General features: G+C 46.9%; 1 protein-coding gene and 1 non-coding gene across 15 annotated transcripts in view; both read right to left on the bottom strand.

Annotated features, from left to right (window-relative positions):
• PABPC4 (poly(A) binding protein cytoplasmic 4) overlaps nucleotides 1-15,086 on the bottom strand; it is a 43,019-nt gene extending 27,933 nt beyond the window's left edge. For 4 of the 14 annotated variants that reach the window (XM_066269553.1, XM_066269552.1, XM_066269554.1 and 1 more), the window contains exons 1-11: nucleotides 13,958-15,082; nucleotides 9,414-9,607; nucleotides 8,010-8,125; nucleotides 6,693-6,832; nucleotides 6,238-6,332; nucleotides 5,074-5,211; nucleotides 4,370-4,465; nucleotides 1,526-1,798; nucleotides 866-953; nucleotides 598-720; nucleotides 26-112 (exon numbers count right to left, since the gene is read on the bottom strand). In XM_066269553.1, the coding sequence (XP_066125650.1) occupies nucleotides 26-112; nucleotides 598-720; nucleotides 866-953; nucleotides 1,526-1,798; nucleotides 4,370-4,465; nucleotides 5,074-5,211; nucleotides 6,238-6,332; nucleotides 6,693-6,832; nucleotides 8,010-8,125; nucleotides 9,414-9,607; nucleotides 13,958-14,150 (1,543 nt within the window). In that variant the 5' untranslated portion in view covers nucleotides 14,151-15,082. The other 10 variants (XM_066269549.1, XM_066269547.1, XM_066269548.1 and 7 more) reach the window with 10 other exon arrangements.
• Nucleotides 3,965-4,097, bottom strand: LOC136332400 (small nucleolar RNA SNORA55). The gene has a single exon (XR_010730668.1). It is a non-coding gene; the product is annotated as a small nucleolar RNA SNORA55 (small nucleolar RNA).
• Nucleotides 15,087-16,071: the final 985 nt, after the last annotated feature.

The raw sequence follows: 16,071 nt of genomic DNA, 5'->3' as shown, positions 1-16,071 counted from the left end.
CCATTCTGTGTGCATCCAATACCACCTCCAGACTGGCAGCTGTCAGTCAGCCCTTGCTGGGCGGCACCAGCCCCACCAAAGTCCATAGCCAAGCGGTCCGGGCACTCAGACCCTACAACAGACCAGCAAATGCACATCAGTGTTGGCAGCAGATGTCCAACTGGCCACGCCCCACGGAAGGAGAAATTCCAATGTTCACATAACACATCACACATGGGGCCTCGACTGCTACTCTCTTTAAGGAATGGCCAACAAAATAACACACAACTCTTGCCACCTCTCGGAATACAGGACATACTCTAAAAAAAGTTTCCTTAACTCTCCCAACTCCACCCAAAAGAACAGCTGCCTCTAGTTGCCCAGCTAACAAATTTCAACATTTAACCTTTTACATATGAGTCACCAATGAGCCAAGACTCTTAAAAGTAACCAACACTCCTAGAATGAATTGTTTCTCTGTCCCTTAGTACATACCTAAGCACACAGCTGACATTATAGAACCAGGACTCGATGAGCCCAACAAACTGACCAACCCTGGGCAGAGCCTAGCCATCCTGACCCCCTCCTCCCCACGTTTCTCAAGGCCAGTTCGCTCACCGACTCTCTGAGCAGTAGTAGTAGGGAGGCCACGAGAGGCCGGAGCATTACCAGTTGGAGCCAGATGGCGAAGAGCTGGACGAGGCCCAGACTGGCGTATAGCACTTGGCATTCCTTGGAAGCCTGGTGAAAAGATAAAAATTACACATCACCCATGAACGATGTGGATCAGAACCTCAGCTGCACCTCAGAGGGTCAGGGAGGAGATGCAGGGGAGACCAGGATAGGTATATCCTGGGTGATCAAATTCCTGTTCCCCACCACCTACCTTGAGGTCTCCCACCTTGCTGCCAGCGTGGATTAGGTCTCATCTGTGCTAACTGGTTAGGTGTGTAATATGGAGGTCTTCCCTGAGCCTGTAAGAAACAGCACCCAAGCCCTTTTAAGGACCTGAGTCCACACTAGAAGTATCTCATCTCATCTCATTACCAGCCCTTGGCTACTTCAGGTATTATTGGCTCTCTCTACTCAAAAGACCAGGAGGGCCTGACTGGTGATGGTGCAGTGGATAGAGCATTGACCTGGGATACTGAGGTCCCAGGTTCAAAACTCTGACGTTGCTGACTTGAGCATTGGCTTGTCAGCTTGAGCGCAGGATCAACATGATCTCACGATCGCTGGCTTGAACAAGGGGTCACTAGCTCAGCTGGAGCCCCCTGGTCACGGTACATATGAGAAGCAATCAATTTATTAAAGGGACACAACTATGAGTTGATGCTTCTCATCTCCCTCCCACCCCCCAAAAATCAAACAAAATACCTTGGGGGAAGGAAGAGCAATTAATGGGGATTCTTACTCTACCCTACCACTGTATTTAAGACCATGGATAAGTTCTTCATTTTACTTGATATCCCAGAATCCCTCTCCCGACCCGTGGGAGTGCTGTCAGTGGGCAGGCCCCAGAGCCATGATCCTACAGCAGACCCACCTGTGGAACTGCTGGCACAAAGTAGCCACCAGCTGCAGGCTGGAACTGATTTAAGATGGCATTGGCAGGGAGTGCTCTCATTCCAGCCACCCGCTGCATATACTGGTTGGTGAGGTGAGCCTTTCGCTCTTCCTTCCTCTGGGCCAGGGCGACATACAGTGGCTTGGAGCCCACGATGCGTCCATTCATCTCAGTGACTGCTTTGGTTGCTTCTTCAGGAGACGAGAAGCAGACAAATCCAAAGCCTTTGCTTCTCCCATCCTCCAGCATTACCTATAAAAAGAGACCAGCTTAGAAAAAGGCATTCTATGTTTGGGCTGGCATTAAAAGCCAAAAACCTGGGTTCCGTTGAGAGTTACCAAGTCTAGAAGAGGGTCCTCTGCCCTGTCCTAGGATGCACCCCAGACCAACCGAGCCACACTTCTAAGGGTGGGATCTAGGCATTTTCTTTGTTAGGTTCCTCTTCTTTTTTTTATTTCATGATTTTAGCAAGAGAGGAACATCAAGTTGCCCTTGTTATGTGCCCTGACCAGGGATCGAACCAGCAATCTGTCTGCTTCAGGACAACACTCTAACCGAGTTATCCTGCCAAGGCCTTTGTTAGATTCTAAAGTTCCCTAACACTATGATATGGCTAATGGTTAAATCAGGAACCAAAAGATGTTTCCTGGATAGTCTAGCAGGATAGCTACCGCTGTACCCACAAGAGATCTGGATGGTTGTGTCAAGCAATTTAACTGTAGAATTCATCTGCCCAAAGACTTTAACAAGCTCTTAGCACAGTTAGAATATACTTTTGAAGTAACACAACTGGGAAGGAGCTAAATGACTGCCACCATTAATTCAATGCGAGTAAGAGTAGAAAAATGACCAGCTGGGAGACAGTTGGATTCTAGCCCCAGCCCTGCAATTTCTAAGCAACATTAACAAAACACTTCCTTGCCCTCTCAGAGCCTCAACGTCTGTGAGGCAAATGGCTAACAAAGCCACGAGTCTACTGGTTCAGGCAGTCTTTTCCTATAGTCCCTTGTTTACAAATGGCTCTTCTCACCTGAAAAGGTTATTTATTACCTCCCCTGGCTCTCTCTTCAGAAGCACTGGGAGCAGTATGATGTGTGCCTGGCACCACTCTGTGTCTTAGCTCACTGACTGGAGAGCCTCCTAAAGTGGAGGACATGGAGGTACAGATGTGTGTCAGCCCAACAACTCACTACAAATGAAGTGGACCAAAAAGGTTAAGATCAAGACACCCTGGCTCATGAAAATGGTGCCTATGAAACTTCAAGATATGGTTCTTTTGCTCTCTTCTGGCAAATGCCAACTGGACTGCTATGCTGATAAGCAAGAAGACTAGCATTCCCTGCACTGGGGTAGGCCAGTGAGGGGGGTGATGACAGGGTAGGGGCAAGGAACTGGAGAAACCCCACAGGATGACCCCTGGTCAACTCCCTGCCATAACTGATGATGATGCTCCCAGGTTATGAGTGACTTAAGCTAAGGGCTAGGGTAGGGTCACCTAGAGTCTTTACCGGCCCAGATGGCCTCTTTTCTCATCATCTTTTTTTTTTTTACAGAGACAGAGAGAGAGTCAGAGAGAGGGACAGACAGGAACAGACAGAAACAGAGAGATGAGAAGCATCAATCATCAGTTTTTCGTTGCGACACCTTAGTTGTTCATTGATTGCTTTCTCATATGTGCCTTGACCGCGGGCCCTCAACAGACCAAGCAACCGCTTGCTCGAGCCAGCAACCTTGGGTCCAAGCTGGTGAGCTTTGCTCAAACCAGATGAGCCCGCACTCAAGCTGGCGACCTCCGGGGTCTCGAACCTGCGTCCTTCCACATCCCAGTCCGACGCTCTATTCACTGCGCCACTGCCTGGTCAGGCTTCTCATCACCTTCAGTAAGGACTTTGTGACATTTGCACCTCTGCTGAGCAGGACTAGTGTCTACAACAGGCTTTGACCCCAAATTTTCAGATCCTGTCACACTCCCAAAATGCCAAGGATACACAGTACAACAACCTCATGTAACCAGCATTTTCTTGCTCAAGGACTCATACTCCTTGACTTTAAAATGGGGTTTGTGCCCTGGCCAGATAGCTTCTTTGGTTAGAGTTTCATCCCGCAGCAGAGGTTGCCAGTTTGACACCTGGCGAGGGCACATACAGGAACAGATTGATGTTCCTGTCTCTCTCTCTCTCTCTCTCTCACCCTTCCTCTCTTGCTAAAATCAATAAGCGAACATAAATAAAATATAAAATGGGCTTGTACTTACCCTGCTAACTCAGCTGATTTGAATATCAAAGAAAATCAAGCAAATGACACATATGGCAAAACATGGAAAAACAAACTTCCTGCTCCTCTTTCCTCCTTCTAAGACCAGGATGGAGTTCCCATCCCAGCTCTCTACGATCCTCAAAATACCTTCATTCAGGAAAAAAGTGTGGCAGAGTTGTAGAGACAGGCCCCAACAAATGGAAAACAGCCCATCTGGATTTCCTCTGCTCTTTCTGTGGCACCATCTGTCCCCACACCAGCACAAAGCAGCAAAGAATGGGAAAGATTCAGGTGCTCTAGACTAGAGGTCGGCAGTGAGGGACTGGGTCAGATTCATCTCCACATCCCAGGACTTGGGGAGACAGTACAGAAATACTTAATGAATTGTTACTTTCCAGAGCATACATTTGGACAGCTAACAATGCAGAAGTTTGCTAGATTAAATGTGGGAGCTATTCTCAGAGATGAATACAGTTTAGATCCTATTCCATTGATGAAACAAATGCCAACAAACTGCTGAAAGATTACAACTTCTGCTTTCAACCCCAGAATCTTAGTATCAAATACCTTAGCACTGGTGATGGATCCGAAGGGAGAAAACTCTTTCCTTAACTTCTCGTCGTCAATGGTGTCATCCAAGTTCTTAATGTAGAGATTCACACCCTAAAGCAGAAGGATCGCTGTCAATTGCTCTTTGATAGCCCGTACATTCCGTAAGACAGTGATTCTCAAAGTGTGGGACCCAGACCGGCAGCACCAGCATCTTTGGGTACTTGTTTGAACTGTTAATTCTCAGGCCAGAATCCAAACCTAATAAATTAGGAACTCTGGGGCCTGCAAATCTGGGTTTTTTAACAAGCCCTGAAGGGAATTCTGATGCAGGCTCAAAGAAACTACTGCCCTAAGCTTCTGATAAGAGCAAGTCACAAGCTATTATCATCCTCCCTCACACAGCTGCTCTGGCTGACCACTCAGCCCAGCAGCACTCTTCTTGCCACCACTCCAAACAAACGAGTATCATTTAAGTAAAAGGAACCCACACAACTAACAACAGACTGAGGCTTCTGAACAGAGTCCTTAAATAAATAAATTCATCTCTTTGGTCCCTGTTCTAGAATTGCTGCTATATCTGGTAGGCACAGCCTGTTAAACCCGATGATGGTGAGTGGGCTCCAAGAACCCAACAAGACAACCTGCTCAACATCTGGGTGCTTTGCCAACACATCCCAGTAAATTCCCTGTGGGTAGGCTGCGCCAAGACCACCTCTCACCTGATATCGACTAATTCTCTCTTGTTTCAGTTGCTCAAATTTCCGTTTTAACTCGGCCTGTCGTTCCACTTTCTTCTGTGCACGGCCTACAAAAATAACTTTCCCACTGATTTCTTTTCCATTCATCTCTTCCACGGCCTAAAGAAGACAAAAATATGCATCTTTAAAACAAGATGCAGAAGCAGGGGCCTTGCTCTGGAGGTCTGTAAGTCCCACCAAATATTCTGAGAAAGAAATCTTCCTATAGGACAGTGGTAGTCAACCTGGTCCCTATCGCCCACTAGTGGGTGTTCCAGCTCTCATGGTAGGCGGTAGTGGAGCAACCAAGATATAAATAAAAAGATAGATTTAACTATAGTAAGTCGTTTTATAAAGATTTATTCTGCCAAATTTAGCGAAAATCTGACATAAAGTACTTGGTAAGTAATTACTATTATATGCTTTAACTTGCTGTAACTCTGCTTTATAAATTTTATAAAGTGAAGTTACTTCCCTATACTTTATAAATCACCATTACTGTGGAACTGGTGGGCGGATAGAAAATTTTACTACTAACAGAGATATAAAAGTGGGCGGTAGGTATAAAAAGGTTGACTACCCCTGCTATAGGACTAAAAACTCACTTCACTCCATCTCTGAAGTCAGCTAAGCAAACCAAACTTCCTCATCAGTAAAATGGGGTTAATATTTAGATAGGTGATTGGCCAGGTAATATAGGAAAAAAATAGAACAGTTGTATAAATACAAGCATAGTAGACATGAGCTCAGATTGATTGTCACTAGATTTCTCAGGTTCTTTTGTGGGATTAAGTTATGCGTGTCAAGGGCCTAGCACAATGCTTTACCCACAGTAGCTGTTGTCCTGTTATCAAATCAAGAACTCTCTGGTCCTTAGTCCCCTCACCTATGAATAGGAACAAACACCTGTCCTATTTTCAACCTACAAAGCTGAACAGCTAAGGTGACAGTATGTGCCAAGTGCTTTGAAAATAGTTAACTGATACATGAACATATAAAACCCCTTAAGAAGGCAATTCCAGAGCACAGTAACTTCATTACCACTAGACCCTCAGATAATTCTGGCTCCATTCTATGTGTATCAAGGCCCTGCCCACATTCTGGGGCCACTACTTACCAAATTTTCCCAACCCTTGTGGTACTCACCTTATTGGCATCCTCGTGTTTTTCATAACTCACAAAGCCAAAGCCTTTGGACTTCCCACTGGGATCTCTCATCACCTTGACACTCAGGGTCTTACCTATTACCAAAGGACAGAACTATTAGTAGCACCATCTCTACCACAGCTCAAGGAGAAAGGCTTCTCTGGGAACCCACTTGAAGCAATCTCTTGCTGAACCCAGATGGACTATTAAGGAAGAGGCACCATGCCTGGCTTTTTAATTCTAACCAAGCTGCTGTGATGGCCTTAAAACTTGGAAGATGTGGGGTAAAGCCAAGAGCCAAGGCCTGAAATCTATTCTTATCTACCTTGTGACCTTTGTCACAAAAGGTATTTTTCTTCTGGGTCTAGGTGACCTCTTCTGTTAAATAAAAACAGATAAACTCCAGGTCTGATGGACTGTTAGAGAGGACACATGGGGCAACGGACTTGACTTACCAAACTGGCTGAACAGCTCTTTCAGGCTCTCATCATCCATCTCTTCCCCAAAGTTTTTGATATACACATTGGTGAACTCCTTGGCTTTGGCTCCAAGCTCAGCTTCCCGCTCCTTTCGAGATTTGAATCGGCCCACAAACCTAAAAAGAAACCATGAAAAAAAAGAATCACCCAGAGGAATAAAACATGATTTCTAGGGATTGGTTAAAGGCCGATAGGAGAGGTTAAAATATGAATCCCAATCCAACCACCAAGAGAGCAAGTCCGAGATGCCCAACTCCCCACAGAAAGAGAAAGAGGTGGGACCGTCCTGCAGGGCCCAGTCCCGGGGTCCTGGCTCAGGCCAGGCTAGTCCTACCACATCACACTGCCTTCGTGGAGAAACCTGATGACCACGTTTTTTTAAACGTTCATTTCTGTGCATCTATGTAAATGCATAGAAAAGGTCTGGAAGGATACAAACCAAACTGTTAACAGTAGTTAATCTGAGGAGTGAAATTGCTGGAGTGAACTACCTATAATTTTTCAGGAATGTATCCATACACTAAATATCTTTAGACTTCTTTCTAGGAATACATTTAGGAGACTTGACAACTGGGCACAATATACATCATCAATGCAACCCACCCCCTGGTTTGTTCAATAATACAAAGGACAGAAATGACTTTTGCTTACTATAGCCAAGACATATTATTGTCCCTCTCCTCTCCCTGCATAGCTTAGCTGAGATCACCATCTCTCCATTCTGCAATAGCCACACCAAAGCAACAAGGCCTATTATGAAGTGTCTTCTGCAAGATGAGAATTTCCATTGTGATGTAATAGGTATTACTGTGGAGCCAGCCTTGTGTTAGAAGGCCACCGAGTCATAAGTTAGCCAAGTGGAGCTCTGGGGACAATTTGGCATCAACCTCTAATGAGTGACCCCATGGACAGGCCAAGGTCACATGGCTATAATATACAGCTCCTGGTCAGTCCAGGGCCCTCTCCACTCTGCCACTGGCCAAGACCCCTGCTCAGAGTGGGCTTAGAGCTGTGTTCCAGCCAGCCCTATGTGCCGATGCTCACAAAACCCAGACATATGCTTTTAAGGGAAAGGCAGCAGCAGGCCATGGCTTGGGCAGGAAGCCCACCTTGGCGAGTCAAAAGGGCTGCCATGGCTCGGCAGGGAGACTCACCAGCCCTGGAGTGGAGAGGTAGGAGCAGGCCACATTTGGGCCGAGAGAACCAGTAGCCGCCTTGTGTGTGCCAGTTAATACCGAGGTGGGGCCATGGCTGGCTCATGCGATGGCTGTTGCTCCGGACTGGGACACTCACACTTTGCGGTCGTTGAGGAGCATGCCGTTCATCTTCTCGATGGCCTTGTCTGCAGCCTCCTGGGTCTCGAAGTGAACAAAGGCATAACCCTTAGAGCCGTTCTCATCACACACCACCTGTCAAAGACAAAGCAAGGCCACTTCAGCGCCACTAGGCAGGCTCCAGAGATTCAAGAACCATGTGGTCTCTCTTACTCAGAGTCTCCCATGTTTGTAGCCTCTAGCCCAGCGGTTCTCAACCTGTGGGTCGCGACCCCGGCGGGGGTGAAACGACTAAAACACATGTTGGGGTCGCCTAAAGCCATCGGAAAATACATATTTATTATACAATACATTTTTAAATAAAATATGTATTTCCGATGGCTTTAGGCGACTGACCCTGTGTTTTGGTCGTTCGACCCCCACCGGGGTCATGACCCACAGGTTGAGAACCGCTGCTCTAGCCCATCCATGGCCAAACAACAGGAAACTACAGCAATTAAGGTTTTTCTAACACTCAGCATGGCACCAGGCACCCTGTAATGTTCCATTTAGAAATGCTAGCCACTATTAGGTTGCTCCTATTCCAAATGTTTTCTTCATTAAAAACACCAAGGGATCTGGGTGCAAAGCCACAGTGCTACAAAAAGACAAGCTATTTTCCAAGCCCATAACAGAATTTCAATCTAGTGTGGAGTCAGACATATAAACCACACAAGTTGTACACAATTCTCCACATAAACAGATGCAAAGAAGGAAGAAGGTCAATTTATGCTTCTAAAATGACTACATACAGCTTCCTGGAAACCAGAGTCACTCTCTGGGTCCCTGCTGCCCCCAAGAAAAATCTTTTCATGCCTTCCAAAGTTAGAAGACAGGAAGGATATATCAGGCAGAGGGAAGAACAAAGACACAAAAGCACCTGCTAGTTATGCTAGGTTGTGGCCCAAGATATTCTACAGGGAACATTTACACTTAAGAGCCATTTTCAGAATTTTGAAGATTACCATACCCTGTCACCCAATTCCAAGGCAGTTTCCCATTTATTATTTCCTGTGTGTGTGTGTGTGTGTGTGTGTGTGACAGAGACAGAGAGAGGGACAGATAGAGATGAAAAGTATCAATTCTTCATTGTGGCACCTCAGTTGTTCACTCATTGCTTTCTTATATGTGCTTTGACCGGGGGGCTACAGCAGACCAAGTGACCCCTTGCTCAAGCCAGCGACCTTGGGCTCAAGCTGGTGAGCTTTGCTCAAACCAGATGAACCTGTGCTCAAGCCGATGACTTCGGGGCTTTGAACCTGGGTCCTCCACGTCCCAGTCCTCTGCTCTATCCACTGCGCTACCGCCTGGTCAGGACAATTTAGTATTTCTTGTTTTCAGGATGCAGTAATTATTTAGCTGAAATCATTTAATCAATGTTTACCTTGCAGGACAAAATGTTTCCAAAAGCAGAAAAAGTATCATAAAGTGCCTTGTTATCAATAGATTTGTCCAGGTTCTTGATGAAGACATTTCCCACACCAGATTTTCTCAAAGAGGGATCCCTCTGAGACCACATGATGCGGATTGGTTTTCCCTTAATCACATCAAAGTTCATGGTATCCAAGGCCCGCTCAGCTGCAAGAGAAACACATTTCAGTCCAGGATAGAATACACCAGTGGTCGTCAACCCCTAGTCCATGGGCCATTTGGTACCGGTCGCGAGAAAGAATAACAACTTACATTATTTCCGTTTTATTTATATTTAAGTCTGAACGATGTTTTATTTTTAAAAAATGACCAGATTCCCTCTGTTACATCCCTCTAAGACTCACTTTTGACGCTTGTCTCGGTCACGTGATACATTTATCCATCCCACCCTAAAGGCTGGTCAGTGAAAATATTTTCTGACATTAAACCGGTCTGTGGCCCAAAAAAGGCTGGGGACCACTGGAATACACCTCACACAGGTGAATGCCACCATCCCAGGAATAAGTAACCCCAGGACTTTTCAAGGTAACCACTCTGATAAAAAGCAACTCTTAAAACTAAAGGGCATCAGATTCTTGTAGCCTGCACTGCTTCTGACAGCAGATTAAGTTCTATCTAGCTAATTAATCTACATCATGGTCAAAGTCTCAACCTCTTTGGGTTGGCATCCTGGTTGGGTGAGGGGGTTAGTTAGGCAAGATCATCTAAATGGCCTTATGGCACCAGGATCAAACAATATCACAGGCCTGACCTGTGGTGGCGCAATGGATAAAGCGTCAATCTGGAATGCTGAGGTCACTGGTTCGAAACCCTGGGCTTGCCTGGTCAAAGCAGATATGGCAGTTGATGCTTCCTGCTCCTCACCCCTTCTCTCTCTCTCTCTCTCCTCTTTAAAAAATGAATAAAGTCTTAAAAAAAATCTAAAAAGAAATAGTATCACAGTGGTGGGGACATGTTCCAAGATCCCCAGTGGATGCCTGAAACCATGGATGGCACTAAACCTTACATATATGATGTTTTTTCCTACACATACACACCTGTAATAGGATTTAATTTATAAATCAGGCACAGTAAGACATTAACAGTAATGATAAAATGGAACAATTATCACAATACACTCTAATAAAAGCTCTGTCTCAAAATATCTTATTGTATTGTAGTCAACTTTTCACTTAAAGCTCTTTCTGGTTCTCTTTAGCATATCTGAATTCCTCACATGACTAGTGTTGTGCTTTGGGGCCATTAAGTAAAATGAGGGTTACTGAACACAAGCACTGCAATACCGCAGTCCAACTGATAACGGAGACAGCTAAGTGACCTGACTAGCTGGTGGGTAGTGTATAGAGCATGGAATGCTGGACAAAGGATGGCTCGTCCCGGGCAGGATGCAGGAGATTTCATCACACTACTCGGAATGGCACACAATTTAAAACTTATGAATTATATCTGGAATTTTCCATTTGGTATTTTTGGACCACAGTTGACCACAGGTAACTGAAACTGCAGAAAGCAAAACAGTAAATAAGAGGGGACTACTGTACCTCCTCTTTGACAAACCTTTTTTTATCATGTGTAAAAGTGCAGCCTAGCACCCACAATGACACAGGTGGAACAGGTGAAATTATCTTTTTTCCCCTGATATCCATTTTTTTAAAAAAGACTTTATTTATTCCATTTTTAGAGAGGAGATATATATATAGAGGGGGGGGGGGGGAGGAGGAGGAAGCATCAAGTCCCATATGTGCCTTGACCAGGCAAGCCCAGGATTTCGAACTGGTAACCTCAGCATTCCAGGTTGATGCTTTATCCCATTGCGCCACCACAGGTCAGGCCTGATATCCATTTTAAAGAACGAACAACTTATGTTCAGGGTGGCTGAACAATGCAGCTAACTAGTGACCAAGAAACTAATACCACTGTCTAACCACCATGCTATACACTTGAAACTAATACAGACAACACTGAATTGAAAAAAGAAACAAATACCAGATTTTCTGTTTCCTTTTTTTAAGAAAGATTTTTATTTATTCATTTTAGAGAGGACAGAGAAAGATTGGGGGGGGGCATGCGCAGGGAGCAGGAAGCAACAACTCCCATATGTGCCTTGACCAGGCAAGACCAGGGTTTTGAACCAGTGACCTTAGTATTCCAGGTCGATGCTTTAGCCACTGCACCAACACAGGTCAGGCTCTGTGTTGCTTTTTTAAATAAGGTATTGCAAGGTAATTAAGTAGTTGTCATTTAGTCTACACTGAGACAAATGGCAAAACAAAACTGTCAGCAAATGACTGGGATTGAAAATGTATGATCCTTGAATTCAGCCTAGTTTCTTCCATTTTCAGTTCCTGAGAACAGATATTGATTGACAAAAAGCCTCAATCATCAAAATGATAAACACTAATGGTTACAAATGAAAATGTTCTTTGTATAATGAGATAAGAAAGATAAAACTGCAACAACACCTTTCTGCCTAAGTAGACCGTGCTGGTAGGCCCAGCATCTGGTATTTTCCAGACACATTCTCCATCCAGGGCCTTGGTTCTTTAGCTTCGCAACCAATCCCATGTGTGCACCATGGAAACCATTTAAAGGACCAGAAGCTAAAATATATCATCAGCTGCAGTCAGGAGCAATTCTCTTCACTGGTAGTAACAAGGACCAGGAACTGGTGGCTAATTACCCTGATTTACACAATGATATAGCACCCAGAATGCCCTCCATGAAGGCATGGGGGTGGCAGTGGCATCATCCCACTTAAAAAGGGGACAAAATTCCCTCACTGCCTTCTCCACAAGCTTAGCTGCCCAACCAGCCAAGGGAGTACCTATCTCCCTTTTACTCATTTCCAACCACCTTCCCTAGGTCGCGTCCTCAGTGTGGAAGGGGAGGAGGTCAGGAAAAGCCCAGGCCCAGAAAAGGTCGCTTGTGATTGCCAGCTGATGGAAAGATTGGGACCCCTGATCTATGTTTCATTAATTAGCAGTGAAAAGAACCCCTTTCAACACCACTCCTCTCCTATTTCCAGACAGCGCTGCAGAAGGCAAGTCAGCTTAGCCTGACAAATTGGGCTGCACTTATTTATAGCAGGGAGAGGTCCTGCAGAGGTATGTGTTGGCAGACACACTGACCAATGGCTTCTGCCACTATTGCTAAGTGACAGGACTTTTGTTCAGAAGAGTCAAGAAGGCAGGCAACAGCCAATGTACCCACTACTCCCACCTAAAAAAGGCCACCCTCAGCTACCTTTCTTGTGCCTGTGGCCAGGCAGACACGAGTCATCTCAGAGCACACTGAATTGATGGGAGCAGCGCCTTGAGTACCTCAACAAGTCCAATCCTCTGGTTTCAGTTGCATCCTGGGCAAGTAACATTCTCCATGCTTCACAGACAGCGAACAAAGTGGGGACAAAAATTGGGGCCTGGAGATCCTTTGCCACAGAATGGCTTGTTTCTCCTAGTAATGATCTCTACAGTTGTTCCTTTTTAATCTGGAGTCACGTGTAGCCCCTGATTAGGTTTCTTCTGGCCTCACTCTCGCCACCACGCCTGCAGCATACCTCTCCACTCCACTGCTCCAAGCTAAGGCCCAATGTGGGCTCAGAGCACTGCACTGGCAGTCCCAGCTTAGCCTCAACCTTCTGCAATCCCTTTTCCCTCTCAGGAGTCCCATTTTCTTCAGATGGGATGAAGTGAAAGGGTTTTTGACAAGTGTAAATAAGCACTGTTCACAGGTGAGACAATAATCCCCACCAGCCGGCGATTTCCAGATTTCCATAGCGATATTTGCCCAGATTACAGTAACACCTATTCCCCCCAGCCCAGGGCTTCAACCAGAGACAAGAACTCCTCCACCCCAGTGGCATACACCCAGAGCAGGGCGCTGGCCTGGCACATGCAGCACTGCTAGTGCTAACACAGAGCCTGCTCAAGTTTAATGCACAGAATTATTCACCTGCTTCCCACCTGTCTGGAAAGACCTTATCAGCACAAAATCAGACTTTTAGTCCAGGGTAAAGGAAGGGGAAGGGGCAGCAGTTTTGTGATCTAAAATTTTTATACAGGATCTAAATTTTTCTAAACAGGAATTGTGTCTCAACTGTCCTTTTTGGCAGGGGCCTGTGAAGGGCACCAGCCCATGCCCACTCACCAGCAAGGGTCTAACCGACCACCCCACTAGAGCAGGACCACACACCATGAAATAACGGTGACTTCCCTCCGAAACCATTTGAGTCTCCTTGGGTTCCAACCCCACTGCCACCACTGATTAGTCCAAGGTCACCCAGTTAGCAAGTGGTGGAAACAACACTGAAAACTCCAGTCATCTGATGCCAGGATCCCGTGTTCTCAACCCCTGCATCCTGTTCCCCATTATGGCTTCTGTGGCAACGCACTGTCGTGATGCCCCCCCTTCGTGTGGGTAGGGATCCGCCTGATGGATGACTCCCTAGGCCCCCCCCCCCCGGGATCACGAGAATTTGTGGACACAGCTTCTACTCACCGTCAGCCGGCTGCTGGAAGTTGACGTAGGCATAACCCAGGGAGCGGCGGGTGATCATATCGCGGCAGACCCGGATGGACAGCACAGGCCCCGCAGGGCTGAACTTTTCATACAGCATGGCCTCGGTGACGTCCGAATGCAGGTCACCCACGTACAGGGAGGCCATGGGGTAGCTGCTGGCTGCAGCGTTCATCTCCCCAGCCCCCACCACCCCAAGCCCCGCCAGGAGGACTTCTTATAGGGACGACACTGGACAAAAAAGGGGCTCTTCTCGGAGCCGGAGCCGGGGCCGCGCCGCGGCTCACAGGTGGCAGAGTGCAGCTGAGAAGCTGGAGTCGGCTCAGGAACAGGAGGGGACAGGAGTTCGGGGGCGGCTCGCTCGAGACTGCAAGACCGCAGACAAAAGGCTCTCAAAAACAATATGGCCCTCCCTGGGAGTTTATTTCCAGCTGTCCTGGCCTGAAGCTCCAAATTTCAAAAACAAATTTATTAAAATAGGGACTTCCCTCCAAATTAGAAAAATTCTTAAGGAGCCAACCAAACGGTGCCCACGCGGCCTCCAGGACACGGGTTTTTCTATAAATATAGGCCTCGGGCTCCTGGCGGTTTAAGATTACAGCAGCCAGGGAAGAGGGATACAAAACACCCGTCGGTGCCGGCTCGGCAAGCCCGGGGGGCAGAGCGCGCAGCCGCCTCCACGCCGGGCCGCAAAGGGCAGCGCGGACACGTGGTGCGCGGGGAGGCAGGCGTGCGGGGGCGGGGGCGCGGGGTTGCCACGCGGCGCGGGCGGGCGGCCGGGGCGGAGGCGCGTGGGCGGCTCACCACCGGACCGACAGACGGGGACCGACGGGCGCCCAGGTGCGGCGGCGGCGGCAGCGGTCGCAGGCAGGCCGGAAGCGTGCAAAGTGTCTTCCCCGCGGGTTCTCCGGAGAGGATTCGCTTTTTCTTTCCTTTTCTTTTTTTTCAGATTTTAAAGCGTTTTCAGGTTTTTTTTTTATCTTTTTCTCTTTTTTTCTTCAGGCTGCTGGGCCCGAAAGCGGCAGAGGCTGCGGCGACCCGGGGCGGAGAGAGGCGGCTGAGGGAGCCACCGCTCCATTTATACCCGCCCCGGGCGCTGCTGGTCGAAGGGCGCCTCGCGACCTGGGCGCAGTCGTGCCCGCCCACTCGGCCCGGGGGCCCGAGGCGGGGCGGCCACGCGAGAGCGACCCGGCGCGGCCGTGTAGTGCCACAGCGACCCCTGGCGCGCGGAGGACCGCTCCGCGGGGGGTCCTGTGCCAGACCCTTAGGGCCTCTGGCCATTGACTGGAACGCTGTTGGAAACAGCTCGCATCTCCAGGAATAGAATCCACAGATAATTGAACTCACACGCATGATGTTTATTAACAATGTATTGCTTAATTGTAAAGTAAAAATGACAGAAAATAAATTATAATTATGTAACAAGTGTTCCTATACGTAAATGTTTGGTTCCTAATGCAGGAGAAAACATTCTGAAGTTTTCAGAATACTGGGACCTGGTGGTAGAATCACCAGGCATGGACAGCTACAACTGCAGTAGATTTATGGGTGATGGGATTTTCTAGAAAAATGAACACGGTTTGGTAAAGTTTCATAAAAGAAATGCGGTTATCCCTCTATTTACATGGTAGTGGCATTTCTGGAAAATTAGTTGACATTTAAGGGTGCAAAATACTTTTTGTTTCTATGTAAAAAGGATTAGTGTCTAGGCTCTGGGAGGGGTAGAAAGAAACTTTATTTCAGCTGGTCTAATAATTGAGATGAGAGAGATTAAGAGGAAATAAAAGTAATGACATATGTATGCATAAAAACTCCACATACATGAGAGTCACACACACATCCCGCATACATGAGAGGTTCAGAGACAATGTTGAATGAGGTATATATGACATTCTGAGCTAAGGATGAGGTAAGGTGCCTTGGGGCTTCAAAGGGGAAGAGGGTCATTAACAGGACAATAAGATGTTCTGTAATTAGATGTTTGCCTATCCTATAGATAGGTTGTAAAAGTTACTTCTAGTAATAACTCATTATGGGTAAGGCCTCCAATTTAATTTCTTTAAGGGGGGTGGTAAAAGTTTCTCCTGAGCCCACAG

The sequence above is a fragment of the Saccopteryx bilineata genome, chromosome 3, assembly GCF_036850765.1.
Source record: "Saccopteryx bilineata isolate mSacBil1 chromosome 3, mSacBil1_pri_phased_curated, whole genome shotgun sequence".
NCBI classification, from domain to species: domain Eukaryota; kingdom Metazoa; phylum Chordata; class Mammalia; order Chiroptera; family Emballonuridae; genus Saccopteryx; species Saccopteryx bilineata.
Note: the sequence above shows the minus strand (reverse complement) of the source record. Positions and strands in the feature narration are given on the sequence as shown.